At 43.4% G+C, this 20,337-nt stretch overlaps 1 protein-coding gene across 1 annotated transcript in view; it reads left to right on the top strand.

Annotated features, from left to right (window-relative positions):
• The window catches only part of LOC103734305, a 66,879-nt gene that overhangs the window by 23,712 nt on the left and 22,830 nt on the right, over positions 1–20,337 (top strand). The window contains exons 10-11 of the mRNA XM_029563542.1: positions 5,950–6,270; positions 15,054–15,180. Of these exons, the coding sequence (XP_029419402.1) occupies positions 5,950–6,270; positions 15,054–15,180 (448 nt within the window). The remainder of the gene's footprint in view (positions 1–5,949; positions 6,271–15,053; positions 15,181–20,337) is intronic.

The raw sequence follows: 20,337 nt of genomic DNA, 5'->3' as shown, positions 1-20,337 counted from the left end.
TGGCATGTGCCTTAACCAGCGGAGCCACCTCATCAGCCTGGAGGTGCTATCTGTGATGGACTGGGAGCTCTGCTGGGAAACCTTCAAGCCTGGCTCGGGTCGCTGCAGACACATTCGCAGAAATTGGTTTCTTCTCCCTTGTGCGACCCGCTTTTGATTTTGGCACACTGCAGTGTCAGTAGTTGCTTTGAAAAAGTTGAAAACCAGGAGGCTGGAAAGATACCTCAGTGGGTAAGAGCACGGACTGCTCTTGCAGAGGACCAGGGTTCGATTCCCAGCACCCACATGTTGGCTACTAACCATCCTTAACTCCAGTTCCTGGAGAATCTGAAGCCCTCCTCTGACCTGCACCACATTGCGGACATCAGTGTACTCACATACGTGCAATCATCACACTCATACACATATAATATTAAAAAAAAAAGTTGAAAACCAAAAACCAAAACACCAGGCGTGGTGGTGCACCCCTTTAGTCCCAGCACTCGGGAGGCAGAGGGAGGAGGATTTCTGTGAGTTTGAGGCCAGCTGGGGCTACAGGGAGACCCTGTCTCAAAAAACAAAAGCCAACTCAAACCAAACCAAAATATGTGGAGTATTGTATAAGCTTTCCAGAATTAAAAAAAAATTGTTTGCCTGATGTGTATGAGATGAGGAGCCTGTTTTCTCCTTCCACCTTTCCATGAGTTTTGGGGATTGAACACCGTCAGCAGGCTTAACAATACCGTTACTCAGTTGCGCCATCTCGTTAGCACAGATAAAGCTACTTTTAAAGGTGTGTGGCGTGTGCACGTTATATAAATATTTAAGAGCAGGCTAGAGAGATGGCCCAGTGGTTAAGAGCACTGGCTGCTTCTGCAGAGAACGCTCACAGAAGACCCTAGTTCAGTTCCCAGCACCCACAGGGTGGCTAACAAAATCACCTGTAACTCCAGTTCCAGGGGACCTGACTCCCTCTTCTGGTCTTCATGTGCATTGCACACATGTGCACTTATGGTACATGTAGACAAACCATTCATAGACATAAAAAGAAATAAATAAAATTTATAAAAGATGGTATAGGTTTGGTAGAAAGGATTGAAGAGGAACCGTCCCTTAGGAAGAGTGAGGAGTTACTAGCATCACGCTGTAGGCAGTATGATGGGGTCCTGAAGGGTTGCTTCAGTCCGGGAGAAGCAAAAGAGAATATTTTTTTTTTTTATTCATAGGTTTCCAGTGGGTTAGGGTGGAGTCTTGCCACGTGACTTAACCCACGTGCTGAGTCAAGGGGATGACAGTAAAGTTATAATTCGAGTCGTGGTGGGTCTGTGGATCAGAGCCTGGGTTTGCTCACAGCCCCAACAGAGGGAGGGGCTGCAAAGCCACAGTAGGTGTTGCTTCTGAGCTTTCTGAAGAGGGAGGGAGCTTCAGGGGTCTGTGGCTGAGATCTGTAAACTTTCGGTCATAGAAGGAGGAGGGGCTCATGGGGCTGTAGACAGCTGAGGGCTGCTGGGGGAGAGGAAGTCACTGTCTTCAGCAAGGTGGCCACTGGTGAATTACTCCAGTAGGTAATTCCAGCCTGGTTTACATAGTGAGTTCCAGGCTAGCCAGAGCTACATAATGAGACCTTGTTCCTCTGCCTCTCCCTGCCAACCCCCGAAAAAAATCTGCCAACAAAAAACAACCCTAGAGAGAAAAAGAAATGTAAGTGGGATGGGGACTTGGTGGGAGTAGGGGAGGCTGGGTAGGGATGGGAAGAGGCTAATGGAGGGTAGAGGGACAAATGTGATTGCAGTGTATTGTATACATGCATGAAACCATCAATAAGTTAAAAAAGAAAGTGGGGAGCTGGAGATAAATTTAAAAAAAATTAGAGCGTGGGGAGAGGGTTAGAAGAAGACATTGGGGAGTAGATGGTCAGCTCCTCCTGAGGGTAATGGGGCTTACATGTAGGAAGCATGTGGCTCCTGTGGAAAATATCCATTTTAGTAACCTGTGTCAATTCTCCTCAGGCTGTGGAAGTGTGGGTGTGTGTGTTTAAGTGGAAAGCACACAGTGTAGCAGGATCACAGGCTAAGCACACAGGGAGTACAGAATGAAAAGCTGCAAGGCCGATCTGTCTGTGACTTGGGGTGGGCTGTCCATGGGCATCTTTGGTGGTTTTAGTGTCATGGGTGAAGTTCTCCCTGACAGAATCTTGGGGGCTTGTTGTCTGAGGTGCTGGCCTCTTCACTCATGCTAGTTAACTCATGATGAAGTCATTTGGAATGTAGGCTTGAGATGCCCTCTTAAAAATTATTTCTTTGGGGGCTGGAGAGATGGCTCAGTGGTTAAGAGCACTTACTGTTCTTGCAGAAGACCTGGGTTTGAATACCAGCACCCACATGGTGGTTAACAACTGTCCATAGCTCAAGTTCCATGAGATCTGATGCCTTCTTCTGACCTCTATGGGCATTGCACAGCATGGGTGCACTTACACACATGCAGGCAATACACTCATACACATAAAATAAAAATATTTAATCCCAGCACTCAGGAGGCAGAGGCAGGCGGATCTCTCTGAGTTCAAGGCCAGCCTGGTCTACATAATGAGTTCCAGGACAGCTGGGGCTACAGGGAGACCCTGTCTCAAAAAGACCAAAAAAAATAAAAAATACAATATTAAAAAAAATATTTCCTTATGGGGCTGGAGAGATGGCTCAGTTAAGAGCATTGGCTGCTCTTGCAGAGGATGCTGGTTCGTTTCCCAGCACCCATGTGGCAGCTAAGAATCATCTGTAAATCCAGGGGATCTGTGATAGTTTGAATGACAATGTCCCCCACAGGCTCCAAGTATTTGGACATTTTGTCCCCAGTTGGTGGTGCTGTTTTGGGAGGTCTTAGGTGTGGCTATCCTGGAGGAAGCAGTCACTGGGGGTGGGCTTAGAGACTTCTTATTAAGCTTTGCCTGATCTCCAGTTGCTCCGCTTTTTTGCTTCCTGTGCCTGCTTGAAGATATGAGCTCTCTGCTTTCTGCTCCTGTTCCAGCCACCTCCTGCCACCATGCCTCCCCACCATGATTGACTGTATTTCCCCTGGAACCATAAGCTCAAATAATCTTTCCCTTCTATAAGTTGCTTTGGTCAGTGCTTCTATCACAGCAACAGAAAAGTGACTAATATGGGATCTAACACTGTCTTCTGGTCTCCACAGGCATTGCACACACAGGTGCACTTACATGCAGGAAAAACACATAAAATATAAAAGAATTACAAATATATTTATTATTTTCTATGGTACTGGGGATGGAGCAGGCTAAACACTGCTGTATGACCAAGCTACATCCTAAGCCCTGGGATACCCTTTTTAAATGGGTACCAACTGGGGCCAGCGAGATGACTCAGCCTGTAAAGTCTCTTGCCCCCAAGCATGGCAACCTGAGTTTGATCCCTAGAACCCACATGGTGGAAGAGAGAACCGACTCCCACAAGTTGCCTTCTGACCTCCACAAGAGTGCCTACCTAAATACATCATGCAAACACATAAACACACATAATAAATACATTAAAATATAACTTATTAACACCAAAAATGGTTTTACAGTGCTTTAACAATGTTTTACCTGCCAAGCATCCCAGGGAGATGTGGGTACACACACACTCATTATTGTTCACTCAGTGAATCCAGCAGCTTTCCAGGTAGTCAATGCATGTGGGGGAGGAGTGACTTCCTTTAGTAACCTGGCACCTGGCAAGCGACTGGCAAAGGGCAAGGGAGGCAGCCAATTTATTCTGCAGGTGAAATACATGGCAGACGTTGTTGTTGGCTCTATTCTGTCTTCAGGAGGCTAACTGCCTGTGCAAAGTGAGTGGGATGTTGTTTCCATACTGGGTAGCTATTTATGGGTGATCAAAGGCTCAGGCTGTTTGAGAGCTTCTGTGCCCAGGAAAGCCTGGTAGATGAATCAATAGATGGTCAGTAGGGACAATTTATTATTAGAAACCCTGGAGGAACTAATAGTCACCACACACAGTCCAGACACTGGAGACATCAAAAAAGGTTTATAAGAGCCTCTGACATACAGATTTGTTTTTTTTTTTTTTCAGACAGGGTCTCCCTATGAAGCCCTGGCTAGCTTGGAACTCACTACATACATAAATCAGATTGGCCTCGATCTCATAAAGATCTGCCTACCTCTGCTTCCCAAGTGCTGAGATTAAAGGTGTGTGTCACCACACTGGGCAGCAAGTTTGTTTTGGAAGGCACTAGTAGAAGTTCTTATTAATTTTAGTTTGGATATAAAATTTGTAAGTGACCACTGTGTTTCCAGAAGAATACTAGACTATAAAGATGAAGTTTGTGGGGTGGAGAGATGGCTCAGTAGTTAAGAGCACTGGCTGCTCTTGCAGAGGACCTGAGTTTGAATCCTAGCACCCACATGGCAGCTAACAACCATTCATAACTCCAGTTCCAGGAGATCCAATGCCATTTTCTATCCTCCATGGGCACTGCATGACATGGGTGCACTTATACACATGCAGGCACAACACTCAAACACATAAAATAAAAATAAATTAAAAAAATGAAAATTTGTTAGAAATTAAGGAAAAAATATACTTGTTTTTGTCTTGGTGGGTTGGGGATCACATCCAGGGCCTTGCACTTGCTAGGCAATCACTCTAGCACTGAAATATATCCTTAGCTCCCAAGGAGAATTTTTTATTAGCTAGAGTTTGGGAAGACTTCTAAAATCAAACTAGGACACTCAGGAATCATTTTCTTTCTTTTTTATATTTTGTTTATTATTTTTATTTTATGTGTATGAGTGTATTGCCTGCGTGTATGTGAGTGCATGTGTATCGTGCAATGCTGCCAAGGTCAGAAGAGGGCTTTGGATTCCCCTGGAACTGGAGGGAAGGATGGTTTGTAGCCACTAGATGAGTGCTGGGAATCAAACCCAGGTCCTCTGCAGGAGCAGTCAGTGCTCTTAACTGCTCAGCCATCTCTCCAGTCCCATCTTTTTTACTTTTAATTTTGAGACAGGGTCTTCCTCAGGTTGGTCTGAAATTTGGGATGCTCCTGCCTGAACATTTGAGTGCTGGGATGGGCATGCCCAACACAACTGCCTTCAACTTTTAAAAAAGTATATAAAAAGCCGGGTGAGGTGGTGCACACCTTTAATCCCAGCACTCTGGAGACAGAGGCTGGCAGATCTCTGTGAGTTCAAGACCAGCCTGGTCTACATAGTGAGTTCCAGACCAGCTGGGGCTACAGGGAGATCCTATCTCAAAAAGAACAAAAAATGCTCCAATTCAATAGCTACATAAGCCTTAGGTAATGTTTATCAAAATCACTGATAAGGTGTCTTTGTAAACATTTTTAAATAGCAACTTCATGCGGGGTAGGAGGTACACACCTATAATCCCAGCAGTCAGGGAAGAATTGTGAATTTGAGGCCGGTCGCTATTAAAACCGTATCTCAGAGGCTGGAGAGATGACTTAGCAGTCATGAGCACCGGCTGTTCTTACAGAGAACCCAGACTCGGTTCCCAGCACCCACAAGGTAGCAGCTAACAACTCTTTGTAAGTCCAGTTTTAGGGGATCTGACATCCAACGCCCTTTTCTGGCCTCTGTTGGCATTGTATGCACGTGGTGCCCTTACAAACACATGCAGGCAAAACACTCTCTCACACATATACACACGAACCATGTCTCAGAAAACCACAAAAAACAGAAAACCTCATTAATTTGATAAGGGCTACAATGTGGTAAAAGCAAATGGCTTACTGGGAAACCTTTGCGAGATAATTGTTGATTAAGACAAAATGCTTAGTTTCTGCTATAGTTTACAAGCCTTATACAAACAATAAGACAACCAAATGATGTATACATATTAGGACAAGAGTTTATCTCAGTTTGGTAAGCTCAATTGTATAAATGTCGGGTGAATAGGGTTAAGATACCCTTCCCTTCCTCACCTCTCCAGCTTGTAGCTCCCGCCCTTCCCGGGCTCCACCCTTCCCCGCCCCGGCCCCGCCCTCTTGGTCAAGCCACGCCCTTCTATCACCACGCCCCTCCTTGCCCCTCCCCTTCTGGCCCCCTCTTTCCGTCCCCGGCCCCTTCTACCTCCTTGCCCCGCCTGCCGGCGTCTTCACCCAAACTCAGCACCCGAGTTCCCTCCGCTCCGCCCCTCACCTCTCAGCCGTTGGGAAACCGGAAGCAGAGGGCTGCCACCGCGCTTGCGTAGGGCTTCCTCTCTGTCACTGCGTTACCTCGGCCGCCTGCTGCGTCTAGGACTTCTTTCAGAGTCTGAGGTAGGTTTTTCGTTTGAACTGACCACATACCTGGCTGGTGTGCCCGGCGCGGGCCAGGCTGGAGTCAGAGCACCGCTGCGGGCCTCTCTGACCACGCCCCTCTGCCGGGCCCCTCCTACACCCCTCCTGCCGTCTCCTCGCCTCCTCCTCGTTTTCCCCTCCTCCTCCTCCTCCTCAGACCTTCCTTCTCCTCCCCACCCTTTCCCGCTACCGGGTCCCTCCTTCCCCCTCTCTTTCCGCAGCTCTCGGGTCCTTCCCTCCTCCCCTCCGCCGCGTCTGTCTAGAGTTACTGTACCGACCCTGGGTTAGTGCACGATGGGTTGCTTGTCCTGCGGATGAAACTGGAGAGTCTCCGTCCTATTTATTTAGTCTCCAAATGTGTTCTTTGCTCTTTCCAGAAAGAAAAACCACCTCTGCCATTCGGCTCTTTGGCACTACAACCTCGAAGTCGCTGTCTCTTGGTCTATGGATTTCGGCTTGTTGGGTGAGCTAGGACCCTGCCTAACCCTTCCTTCTGCTTTGAAATGCACTGAATCTGAATTTTGCTCTGCCATTTTTCAAAGGACTTTGCTAACCCATCTCCTTGTTTAATGCATTAAAAACGATTTTATTTATTTCTATTTGATGTATTTGAGTGTTTTGCCTGCAGGTAAGTTCAGCTATGTCGTGCAGTGCCTATTTTTATTTCATGTATATGAATGTTTTGCCTGCATGTAAGTTCACCTATGTCGTGCAGTGCCTCAGAAGAGGGATCCCCTGGATCTGGTGTTACAGACAGTTGTAGCCACCCTGTGGGTGCTGGGACAAGGATCCTCTGCAAGAATAGCCAGTGCTCTTAACCACTGAGCCAGATCTACAGCCCTTGTATATAGACGCTTTACTTTCATTTTTATACCAAGTCTTAAAGTAAGCTTTGGTTGTTGGTATATTTATTTATTTATTTTTGGTTTTTTGAAGCAGGGTTTCCCTGTAAGCCCCAGCTGTCCTGGAACTCACTATGTAGACCAGGCTGGCCTTGAACTCACAGAGATCTGCCTGCCTCTGCCTCCCAAGTGCTGGGACTACAGGCGTGTGCCACCACCCCCGGCTAGACGCTTTACATTTTACACAGAAAAATTTCCAGTTTCAGTTTATCCCTTGCATTAAAAAAAATCTTTTTATTTTATACTTTTTTAGTTATGCATCTCTCGCACTGCATTTTTCAACTGAAATTTTTTTCATCACTGCACTTGCTAGGACTCCCCACTAAATGGAGGAGAGCATATATTTTGTACTCTTGTCCCGTTCCTGATTTTAAGAGAGAACAGACCTACCATTTCACTATTGAATAGTGTGTTTTCAGCCTAGAGAGGCTCATTGGATAAAGGCTCTGGCCACCAAGCCTGAGTGCTTGAGTTGGATTTACTTCTACAAGCTGTTCTCTGGCCCTTATGCACATGCTTCCTCTAATAAATAAAGGTAATTGAAAATATAAAGATAGGATGTTTGCAGTAGGTGCTTGCAGCCTTTTTCTTCCTGAAACCTTTAACATTCTAGTCCTCCTAGTGGGCTGAGTGATTATCACCCAGAGGTGTCAAAATCCATGAGTTTCCTTTGTGTCTGAGGGGATGAACCATAAGATCTTTTTAAAAAAAGTAAAAAAAATTATTATTTTTACTTTATGTGTATGAATGTATTGCTTGCATGTATGTAAGTGTACCCGTGTCATGTAATGCCCTTGGATATCAGAAGAGGGCATCCGATCCTGCAGAACTGGAGTTATGTTTGGTTATTAGACACTATGTGGCTGCTGGGAACTCAACTTGGGTCCTCTGCAAGAACAACCAGTGCTTTTAACCACTGAGCCATCTCTTCAGCCCCCATAAGATCTTTTAATATTAATAATAAGACTTTTTTAAAGCAATAATTTAGTTTTTAAGCATCTTTCATTTCTAAGATGTGAAGAGCTTGGTTTGTGATTTATTCTTCTTATGTTATTTTATACCTGTGTGTGAGAATTCCTTATTTGGTGAACCTGCCAGTAAAACAGTTTGCAGCTTCTGTTTTCCTTTGTGGATGTGTTTTATTTTTTATTTTTTTGGTCTTTTTGAGACAGGGTCTCCTTGTATCCCCAGCTGTCCTGGAACTCATTATGTAGACCAGGCTGGCCTTGAACTCAGAGAGATCCGCCTGCCTCCGTCTCCCAAGTGCTGCGACTAAAGGTGTGTGCTGCCATGCCCGGCTGTGGATGTGTTTTAATCTATAATTTTTTTTCTTTTAATAACTGGACATAATGATTTTGTAGTTTTTCAAGGCTGTTACTACAGAGTTGTAGTGCTTTCTAGAAGTTCACTCATTGCTTAGGCATTTTCACATCCCTTTAACTTTTTCTTGTACTCCCCCTTGCACTATTTGGAGTTATGATTAATTTTCCTCCTGAGGCAGGATCTCACTCTAGTCCAGTCTTGCTTTGAACTCGAGGCTCTCCTGTTTCTTCCTCTGAAGCAGGGATTGCAGGCATTCACCATCATGCCATATTTTCCCCCTTTCTAAACTCTTTATGTTGTTCTTTTTCCAATCCAATAAATCAGTGGTTGGCATATTACTACTTTTTTTTCCTGCCTCTGGGAGATGAGGCTAATATAAATGTATATGCATATATTCACTGTATAGTAATAATAAACCAGCTGTAGATTTTCAGTTTTGTTAGAATGTTATTTTAACAAAATTTTTAATTATTTTTGAGAATTTCATACACAAGGATTGTCTTTGCATTAAGTCTCCCACCAACTCCTCCCATGTCCCCCCACTACCCGTCAATTTCTTGTCTGTTTCTTTGATTATTATTGTTACATATATACACATACATTTATAAATATACATATATTTATGTATATTTGAAGGTGTTTGTGTGTGCCTGTGTTTAGGGCTGTCCATTTGAAATTAGAAATGAGTGTTACTTTTCTAAGAATTATTTTATTTATTATGTGTATGCATGTGTTGTGTGGGTGCCCACAGAAGCCAGAAGAGGGCATCGAATGGAACCTGAGTTACACGTAGTTGTTAGCTACTATGTGAGTGGTGGGAACTGAATCCAGGTCCTCAGCAAGAGCAGCAATTGCTCTTACCATTGTGCCATCACTCCAGTCCTATCTGAGTGTTATTTTATTATTTTATAATTTTGAGATAGGGTCTTCCTGTATCTCCAAGCTAGCCTAGAACTCACTATGTAGACCAGGCTGGCCTTGATTTTGCAGCGGACCTGGTTCAGTTCTCAGCACCCATACGGCAGCTAACAACCACTTGTAACTCCAGTTCCAGGGGATCCAACACCTCTTCTGGCCTCTGTGGGCATTGCATACATGGATGGGTGTACTTACATACAGGCAAAATGCACATAAAAATAAATAAATAAATGATAAGTTTTTTGAAATATTTGTAATAATAACCGAATTACAGAGTTTCTAAGAAAATCAATTATCTAAGTATAGATAGCTCTTTGCAAAGCCATTCTCACCTCAGCTTAGATGGAATGTTATAAAGAATGTGTTTTTTTTCTGGCTTTTTTTTTGTTTTAATTTTTTTATTTATTATTTTTATGTGTATGTGTGTATTGCCTGCATGTAGGTAAGTGCACCTGTGTCATGCAATGCTGGCGGAGGACAGAAGAGGCTGTCAGATCCCCTGGAACTGGAGTTACGGACAGTTAGCTGCTATGTGGGTGCTGGGATTTGAACCTGAGTCTTCTGCAAGAACAGTCGGTGTTCTTAACCACTGAGCCATCTCTCCAGCCCAAGAATGTGTTTCTTTTCTTTTCCACTGTGTTGGCAATCCTACCCAGAACCCAGAGTGTGGCAAACACCTTGTCACTGTGCTACACCCCAAGTCCTTAAATGGTTTTATTGGCTTTTAAATATGTTACTTATTGTACTGAAATGGAAATAACTATCTAATTTTTATTTATTTTAAATGTGTCACACAGCACTGTAGATGTCACTGTAGGAGTGACACAGATCAAGTATTGTACCAGTGTACTGCTCACTGGAGTAGAGCTGTTTTGCTCCTGCATATGCAGTTCAATGCTTGATATTTTTTTTTCAGAAACTAGGTTTGGAGTGAATTCTGTAGCTTATGGGGCTGGAACAGTGCTTAAATGGTACAGCAGTAATACGTATTAGCCTACTAAGGGGTGTAGATGTTAAAAAAATGTTTGAGTGGCGCTCCCTGTAGTTTAGTAATTTCCTGGATTTGAAGCAGGATGTCTGTATTATTATGATTGAAAGCATGATACATTTTATGGTTTTTGTTTTCATGGGCAAATTGATAGGAATATTTAGATTTTTTAAAAGATTTATTTATTTAAAATATTTTATTTATTATATTATGTGTATGAGTGTATTGCCTGCATGTATGTAAATGTAGCCATGTTATGCAGTTCCCATGGAGGGCAGAAGAGTGTGTTGGGTCTCTTGGAACTGGAATTATAGACGTCCTCTGCAAGAGCAGCCAGTGCTCTTAATTACTGAGCCATCTCTCCAGCCCTCTTATCTTTATTTTATATTTATTTAATTTTATTTTGTTTTTGAAATAGGGTGTCCTTGTAGTCCCAACTGGCCTGGGGCTCACTATGTAGGCCAGGCTGGCCTCGATCTTACAGAGATCTCCTACCTCTGCCTGTTCAGTGCTGGCATTAAAGGAATGTGCCATCAGGCCTGACTGGATTTATTTATTTATTTATTTATTTATTTACTTATTTATTTATGTATATTTATTTAGTCTTTTTGAGACAGGGTCTCCTTATAGTGCCAGCTGGCCTGGAACTCCCTGTGTAGACCAGGCTGGCCTTGAACTCACAGAGATCCGCCTACCTCTGCCTCCCAAGCACGGGATTAAAGGTGTGCCCCCCCCGCCCTGATTTATTTTTTATCTTACATGTCTGAGCATTTTGCCTGCATGTATGCAAGAGCACTATGTGTGTGTAATATTTGTGGATGCCAGAAAAGGGTGTTGGATTCCGTGGAACTGGAATTACAGGTGGTTGTTAGCTCCTATGTGGGTTCTGGGACCCAAACTGTGATCCTCTGCAAGAGCAGCTAGTGGTCTTAACTGCTGGGCCAGCTCTCTAGCCCCAGGAGTTTTTAGATTTTAATGACTGTACACCCTTAACCCTTACCACATGGTCAACAAGGAACAGTATTATCTTCTAACTCTAGGAGATATGATTGCTCCAACTTCATATAAGACTTGTATGCTTGGATGTTCCGGGTGTATGAGTTTTGAGGGGAGTTGTCTCTTATAATTGACATGCAGCATCTGGGCTCATTAAAGTGAGGATTGGGGCAAGTCTGGATTCATACTAGTTTATGCCTTGTAACTTCAGTATCTTGTTTATTTTCATGAAGGAGACATGGAGGAAGAAAGAATGGCTGCTGAATTACAGAAATACATGACAGAGGTATGCAAATGGTAATAAGTTTCTAAAAGAATTGTTTTCAGTTGACTATGTCTCCGACTAGCTGCTTCAGAGTACACTTTAGCAATTGTTTGTATACTGGATTGTGGTCACTGCCAGCGGCAGCCGCTCCTCCGTTCTCATGGGTGCTGCTCCTTTGTTGTCATGGGCGTCAAGGCTGCTTCTCCGCTCACCCTGGGCTGAGGCCGCTCTTCTGCTTGCCCAGTGCTGAGGCAGCTCTTCTGCTTGCCCTGTGCTGCCTCCTATCATTGCCGCTTCTGCCCGGTCCTGGACCCCGGGGCTGGTGAGGAGACTGTGTCAGTGGAGCTGCATTCAGACACAGGAGACCAGGTTCAGTGACACAGGTCTGGTTTATTGCAGGAAGGCACATGAGACCAGGTTCAGTGACACAGATCTGGTTTATTGCAGGAAGGCACAAGCTTATGTAGGGATAGTGGTCCAATCACAGCACAGCAAGTAGGATACCTTATTAGCATAACAGGTTTAGCATCCTATCACAGTACAGCAAGTAGGATACTTTATTAGCATAACAGACTTAGTGTCCTATTAGCATAACAGACTTAACATCCTATCACAGAATAGTGGGTAGGATGTCTCATTAGCATACTGGGTTTCAGATTACAGAGCCTGGATTCCTGAAAACCACGTGACCCTGACTGTTGCAATATCTAAGTGTTGCAATTTGGAATTCCAAGGGTGGTGACTAGGGAGTGGCGAGCTCTAGGCATCAGTGTCATGATCTGCCAATGGGAGCAAATGTCACAAGGCATTCCTTGTGGCTCTAGCTGTGGGGCATTGCCTCGGGCCTGCTGTATGGCTGTCATTAAGACTTTCATCCTAGGCTCAGCCTGTCTCCCACACTGGATCACATGGCCAGTGTTCTAAGCTTTTAGTCTCTATTGCAAATAAAATCTATCTTTTCAGTACAGAAGCAGCCAAAGAAAGTAAGTAAACCAATGTTTTCTTATGCAGCAGTAAAACCTTACACCAGGGACTAGAGCACTGTCTCAGTGGTTAAGAGCACTGACTGGCTGGTCTTGCAGAGGACCCAGGTTTGGTTCTTGGCATCTACACGGCAGTTAACAACTGTCCATAACTCCAGTTCCAGGGACTCTGAAACCCTCTTGTGGCCTCTATAGGCATTGCATATATGCTTGATACACTTACCTACATGCAGTCAAAGCACTCATACACTTAAAATAAAAATTACAAGCAAAAAGATGAAAAAAAACTTTGTACCAGTAGGTGATAGGTATGAATTGGTTCATGTGTCATAGTTGGCTGTGCCTTGGCCTAGACTACAAGAAGGGTGGCCAGAAGTGGGCCTGGCTCAGATGTAATTGTGCAGGCTTCTGGGCCTCTTTGGCTTATAAGGAGAAAAAGAGAAAAGCTTCCATTCCCAGCTTTTATTTATTTATTTTTTTAAAGGGTCTCCCTCTAGCACCAGCTGGCCTGGAACTCACTTTGTAGACCATACTGGCCCCAGTCTCACAGAGATCTGCGTGCCTCTGCCTCCCCCCATCACACTCAGCTTCTTCAGCTTGTTTTTAATCATTATCTTATTGATGTTCAACCCTATGATTAATGTTGTGCTGATTACTATGGTGTGGTAAGGTAGCAAGTAAAATTTTTCTGCTGTAAGAATTTATGTGTCAATTGGAAATTATTTCATTTTCAGAGCATTTCTCTCCTTTCCGTCATATGCTGTGGACTGTTGTGGACAATTCCAGAACTGGAATTTGTCACTCTCTTATATACTTGAATTCATTCCAGTGTTGGGACTTTGAGTCTTACCTCCCATCTTCCAGCTCAGGAAGAGGGACTGAAGCACACTAGATTACTAATGGTCAGTGATTTATACAGTCTTGTCTACTGGTGAAGCCTCTGTAAGAATCCAATATGAGAGTGGATCTGGGAGCTTCTGGGGAGGTGAACATATGGAGGTTCCTGGAGCACATTGCCCCAGAAGTGCATGCCCAATCTTATCCATCTCTTCATCTGATTGTCTTACCTGTATGTATAAGAAACTGAAACATATGGATTTTTAAAATTTGTGGCATTGTGGATTGAACCCTGGGTCTTGTGCATCCTACGCAAGTGCTGTCACTGAGCTACATCCCCATCCCTGGGAAATACTTTCTTGTAATCTATGCACCATCCCAGTGTAACTGGCCTGGCAAGGGAAGACTGTTTTCAAGAGATACTCATGTTTCTCCCTTGAGCATCAGACTGTTTGAAACAAGGTACCCCAAAGAATTAGAATCTCATACTGGGAGGAAAAAAATGCTGAAGCCTGGTGCCAGTTGGAGAGAGACTTGTCTTCCTGGAAGATTTCATACAGTGCTCATAACTTGTCAGATCCCTTTACAGGAGAGGTCAGACAATGATGGTCAGGACTCTACTTTAACTGGGACTGCTTAGCTATGTGTATCTCTGGCCCTCTACTTAAATCTAAACCTCATGTCAGGACCCCAGAGGTGGACTTGTGGAGGTCAGTGGATCTTTGTCACTCTTTCCACTTTGAATAACTCATTTTTCTGCTTTTCCACTGTTACTTGTTTAGTTGACTTCTTTTTTTTTTTTTGTCTTTTGGAAACAGGGTCTCCCTGTAGCTACAGCTTGCCTGGAACTCACTATGGAGACCAGGCTGGTCTCAATCTCACAGAGATCTTCCCACCTCTGCTTCCCAAGTGTGGGGATTAAAGGCATGTGCCACCATGCCCTTAGTTGGCTTCTTAAGGACAAGTAACTAAACCTGGGTTATTGGGGCTGTCAGTGCTCAGGCTCTAACCCTTAGTAAGTCTGGTCATCAAACTAAAGGAGATGATATGGGGCTCCTGATTTATAGTTGGTTGGTCAGAAGTGTAGATGATACCTTGCTGTTTGCAATTGGCCTCTGAAGTAGGGGACAGTTGTGTGGGACCAAGCCCTTACTCTGTGGGATAATGCTGTCTCTTAAGAGTAGGTGATTGATAAAAGAATTGAATTGAATTATAGCACATCTAGTTGGCGGGAAATCCCCCCACATCTGATAACAGAAGCATTGAGTTACTGAGTAAGAGAATATGAAAAACACTGGTTTCCCATTTTGTTACCATCAGCCTTGGAGAGAGAAATGTATTTTCTTAGTGTAAAAGTTTATGAGACAGGATTTGATTGGTCAAGAAACATGTGTGGTTAGAAATAGATATGTTGGCCACATCCTATAGTAGATGGATGCCCATAGCATCCTCTTGGTTGACTCTCAGTTCCCAAGTGTTGTTAGGCTCATCTGTTTTCTAGCACACATCAGAGGTTGGGACTTTTCTGAGCAGAATTTGTCTTCTTTTAGGACCCAGTAACCATTGAGGACGTGGCTGTGGGTTTTACCCAGGACGAGTGGGCTTTGCTCGATCTTGCTCAGAAGAATCTCTATAGAGATGTAATGCTGGAAACATTCTGGAACCTGGCCTCACTAGGTAAGGATGCCAACATCCTGTGACATAGTAGTTCAGAAAACAGTCGTATCTTCTTGTTCTAGGATTTGGGCTGAGGGATGGTGTGTTACTTTTCTGTCACTGTGACAAAATATCTGGGAACGTCAACTTCAAGGTGGTTTCAGCTATACAGTTGCTTGGCTCCCTTGTTTCTGGCCCTTTGGTGAGGAAGAACACCATGTCTGAGGACACATGGCAGAGCAGAGCTGCTCACCTTGTAGCAGTCAGGAGGCAGAGAGAGAAAGGGACCAAAGACAAGATATGTTTCTCTCTCTCTCTCTCTCTTTTTTTTTTGTCTTTTTGAGACAGGGTCTTCCTGTAGCCCCAGATGATCTGGAACTTGCTATGTAGACAAGGCTGGTCTTGAACTCACAGAGATCTGCCTGTCTCTGCCTCCTACATGCTGGGATTAAAGGCATGTGCCACAACACCCTGCAACGAGATATATGATAGTTTATATCCTCCAAGGATATGTCCTCAGTGATCTACTTCCTCCAACTAGGCTCTGCTTCCTGTTTCTACCCTGTCCCATTAATGGGATCAGTATAATCTACTGATAAAGTCAGGGCTTCTTGATCCAATTTTTTTCTCAAAGCCCTACCTCTGAGCATCCCTGTATTGGGAATGGAATCTTCAGTACATCACCTTTTAGGGAGACACTTCTATCCAAACCATTGTGCTGATATACTGGCAAATAAGATAGATTTCAGGGACCCCAAGCTACTTAACAATCTAGAGACTTTGAGATGCAGATAAACATTGGTGCATTGAATTGCCTCTTCTTTTTCTTGAGGTTGGAAGCCTTGAGGTGTATCAAGTGCTAAAAGTTCAGGCATTGAGGGGGTACTTTGGTATATACAAAAGTGGTTTGTGGTTTGTGACCTTTGGAGGATTTTACTGCTGTGAGTGCTCTTTACTCAAGGACCATCAGGAACACTGTTGTAGTGAAACATGTTGGGTTTATTTCTCAGAGCAACATGGGAGAACAAACACCATGGAGAACTGTGGGAAGTCTTAATAACAGGGCATTAGGAAGTACTAATTACAGCATTTGTTTGTGATTAGGTGATTGGAGGATTGGTCTGTGGGAGCACACAGTATTAGTTTCTTAGGCTCTCTGTAAGATAGTGCCGTACATTGGTGGCTAAAAACTACAAAACCTTAGGCCTTAACTTTTCCGAAAGCTGAGAGTCTGAAATCAAGGTCTGATCAGAGCCATGTTCTTTCTGGAGACTGTAGGGAGATGTCCAGCTTGTGGCTGGTGCTGCCATTTCTACTGTTGGTTTATGGTGGCCTCATTGCTTCTGTCTTCTTTTCAGTGTACCTGTTTTTAATCTTTCTCCTAATAGGGGCATTAGTCATTTGGATTTAGAGCTCACCCTACTCTAGAATAACTTCATTGTCCTTGTGAGGGCCTTATTTCCATATTCCTTATTATGAAGTTGTGGGTGCACTTAAAAAATATTTATTTTTAATTATGTGTGTGTGAGTCTATGTGTAGATATATGCAAATATTTATTTTTAATTATGTGTGTGAGTCTATGTGTAGATATATGCATGTGTGAATGCAGGTGCCCACAGAGGCCTGAAGAGGGTATCAGATCTCCTGATGTTGGAGTTACAGGTGGCTGTGAGCCCCCTGTGTGGTGCTGGGAACAGTACTTGGGTCCTCTGTACGAGCAGTACCTGCTCTTAACAGTTGAGGCTCTCTCTAGCCCCTGTGGTTGTACTTTTTAAAAAAAAATCAACTTTTTTTTTTTGTTTTTGTTTTTTGTTCTTTTGGAGACAGGGTCTCCCTGTAGCCCCAGCTGGCTTTGAACTCACTATGTAGACCAGGCTGACCTCGATCTCACAAAGATCCATCTGTCTCTGCCTCTGCCTCCTGAGTGCTGGGATTAAAGGCATGCACCACCATGCCCGACATAATCAACTTTCTTTTTAGAGCAGTTTCAAGCTGACAGCAAATTTGAGTGGAAGGTAGGGAGATTTCCCAAGTAACCCTTGTCCTCACACAGCAACACCTTTTACACTGTTAGTGTCCCCCATCAGAATGGTAAACATGTTAGAGGTAATGGACCTGTTTGGGTACATCACCATACCCAAGTCCATAGTTGTGTTATGGTTCATTTCTGGTATTTCATGTACAGTTCATGCTTTGGGATAAAAATTTAATGTTGTGTAGCCACCACTGTAGTACCCTACAGAGTAGCTTTATTGCTGTAAAAGTCCTTTGTATTCTGCTTATTCATCTCTCACTCCTTAACTCTCAGCATCTTCTCTATAATATTTGTCTACTGCAGAATGTCATATAGTTGAAGACATACAGTATGTGACCTTTTCAGATCTGCCTTTTTTGCTTAGTTTAGTAACATGCATTTATTTTTCCTTCATATTTTTTCATGAGTTGATAGCTTATGTCTTTTATGATGTTAGATAGTATTCCAATGTCTGGATGTGCCATAGTTAACTTATCTGCTGAGGAGCATCTCAGTTCCTTCCACGTTTGTTATTTATCAATTAAGTGATTATAAACATGCATGTGTATACAGCTTGAGTAGCCACCCTAGGAACACAATTCAGTTGCTGAATCATAGAGTAAAAATATGTTTAATTGTCAAATGAGCTTTGCTAGAAACATAACCAGACAGTTTTCTGCCAGAATTTATTGAATAATAATACTTCAGGGGATTGGAGAGATGGCTCAGCAGTTAAGAGCACTGGCTGTTCTTGCAGAAGACATGGGTTTGACTTCTAGCACCCACATGGCAGCTGACAACTGCCACAACTCCAGGTTCAGTGTCTGACACCCTTTTCTGCCCTCCATAGGCATCGCATGACTCAAGTGCATGAACAGACATGTAGGCATAACACTCATATGCATAAAATAAAAATGAATAATGAAAAATTAAAAAAATACTTCAGTTGGGCTTGGTGACATGTCTTTAAGCCCAGCACTTGAGAGGCAGAGGCAGGCAGATCTCTGTGAAATCAAGGCTAGCTTGGGTCTACATATTGAGATTTAGGCCAGCTGGGGCCACAGCAAGATTCTGTCTCAAACAAAACAGGAACAGGAACAGTATCTCCCCCTCCCCCCAAAATTTTGTTTTCAATGGCTTTAATTCACCAAGTACCAATGGGTTCACTTGGTAGACATGGCCATTGACAGTCACAGATTTTTCACTTCCAGTTTTTTATTTTATTTTATTATTTTATTTTATTATTTACCTATTTTTTTGTCTTTTTGAGACAGGGTCTCCCTGTAGCCCCATCTGTCCTGGAACTCACTATATAGACCAGGCTGGCCTTGAACTCACAGAGACTCCCGAGTGCTGGGATTAAAGGCGTGTGCCACCACACCAGGCTTTACTTCCAGTTTTAATTGCTAATAGGGAGCAGATTGCAGCCCCAGGTGCAGAGTTGTCACAAGTAGGTTTGAATGGAAGGCAGTTTCAAATGTCAGTTTGCAGTGGGCTATGTGACACAGGCTGGAGATACTGCATTCAAGCTGGAGTTCCAGGAGAGAGGCAGAGGTCCTTTACTGTGGCAGTTTCCCTGGATGAAGCTCATGGTGAGTGGCTCAATGTTGGGTCATTGTGCCTGCCATGTCTTAGTCTTGGGGTGCTCCTTTTTATAATCCCATGTGAAGTTGGCTACATCATTCCTTTGATGTGTTGAGTAAGTTCCTGGGCCTGATTTTTCTGATAACAGTTTTTATATACCCCTGTATCTATGTGTTCCTGGTTAGGGAGATGAGAGAAAGAAACAATAGTTTGGGGAAAAGGAGCTGACATAAAATTGCCCTTTAGACAATGAGCTTTATTAGGAGGCGGGGGGTGGGTGGCAATACTACCAGGGAGAGTATTGAGGTATATTAAGTCAGGGCTGTGATAGAGAACTTTACAGACTAGTTAGGGACAAAGGAGTAAAAGAGATATCTGTCATGATGGCATGGAGGGGATACCTAAAAAGTGGGGAGAGAAAAAAGGGAGAGGGAGAGAGCAGGAGAGCATGTCAACCAGAGATAAAGAGCAAGAGTGAGAGAGAGTGAGGGATTGAGAGAGAGAGCAAGAGATAGAAAGAGTGAATGGTAGAGAGTAGGAGCCAGAAATACCTTACTTTTTAGAAGGTTTCCTTAGTGGATGGGGAGCCAGGCCATAGCTCAAAGACAGTTTATGTAGAGATAAGGAAGCACATTTGCTTACAGGTTTCTGTTACATCTCAGGAGATAAGGACCAGAGCAGCAGAGTGATTGTCTGTTCTTTGTCCTGTATACATGTACCAAATTTTCTTTTTTAAAAAAGATTTTATTTTTGGGTGCTGGAGAAATGGTTCAGCAGTTAAAAGCACATTTTGTTTATCCATTCATCTGTTGGTGGACATCTAGGCTAGGTCCATTTCTTAAGTATTGTAAATAGTGTAGTAATAAACATGGATATGCATGTATCTCAGTTGTGTGTTGACTTTAGATATATCCCCAAGAGTGGTATAGCTGGGTCACAGGAAAGTTCTATTTTTAGTTTTTGAGGAACTTGAATACTGACTTCCACAGTAGCTGGACCAGTTTACATTCTCACTAGCAGTGTATATGGGTTTCTATTTTCCACATCTGTGTGTTTTATTCCTTTCTTTCTTCCCATCTTCCTTCCTCCCTTCTTTCTTCATTTACTTATTTAAAAGATTTTTAGATTGATTTTTATGTGTATGAGTGTTTTGCCTGTATGTATGTAAGTGAATCCATGCATGCAATGCTCATGGAGGTCAGAAGAGGGAATTGGGTCCCCCGGAACTGGTTACAGATGGTTGTTAGCTGCCATGTGGGTTCTGGGGACTGAACCTGGGTCTTCTGCAAGAGCAGCCAGTGCTCTTAACAGCTCAGACATCTCTCTAGCCCTAAGCATTTGTTTGCTTGATGATATCTGCTCTGCTTGGGATGGAATGGAATCTCTAGGCAGTTTAATTTGCATTTCTTTCCTTGATGGTTAAGGATTGTGAACAAATATTTATTACCCATGTGATGGCTAATCCTGAGTGTCAACTTGATTGGATCTGGGATTAACTGAAATGAAAGAAATCTTCTTGATTGGATCATCTGAAGCTGGAAGACACACCCTAAATATGGGGGTTACCTTCTAATGGCAG

The sequence above is a fragment of the Nannospalax galili genome, unplaced genomic scaffold (assembly GCF_000622305.1).
Source record: "Nannospalax galili isolate Female #2095 unplaced genomic scaffold, S.galili_v1.0 scaffold1736, whole genome shotgun sequence".
Taxonomy (NCBI): domain Eukaryota; kingdom Metazoa; phylum Chordata; class Mammalia; order Rodentia; family Spalacidae; genus Nannospalax; species Nannospalax galili.
Note: the sequence above shows the minus strand (reverse complement) of the source record. Positions and strands in the feature narration are given on the sequence as shown.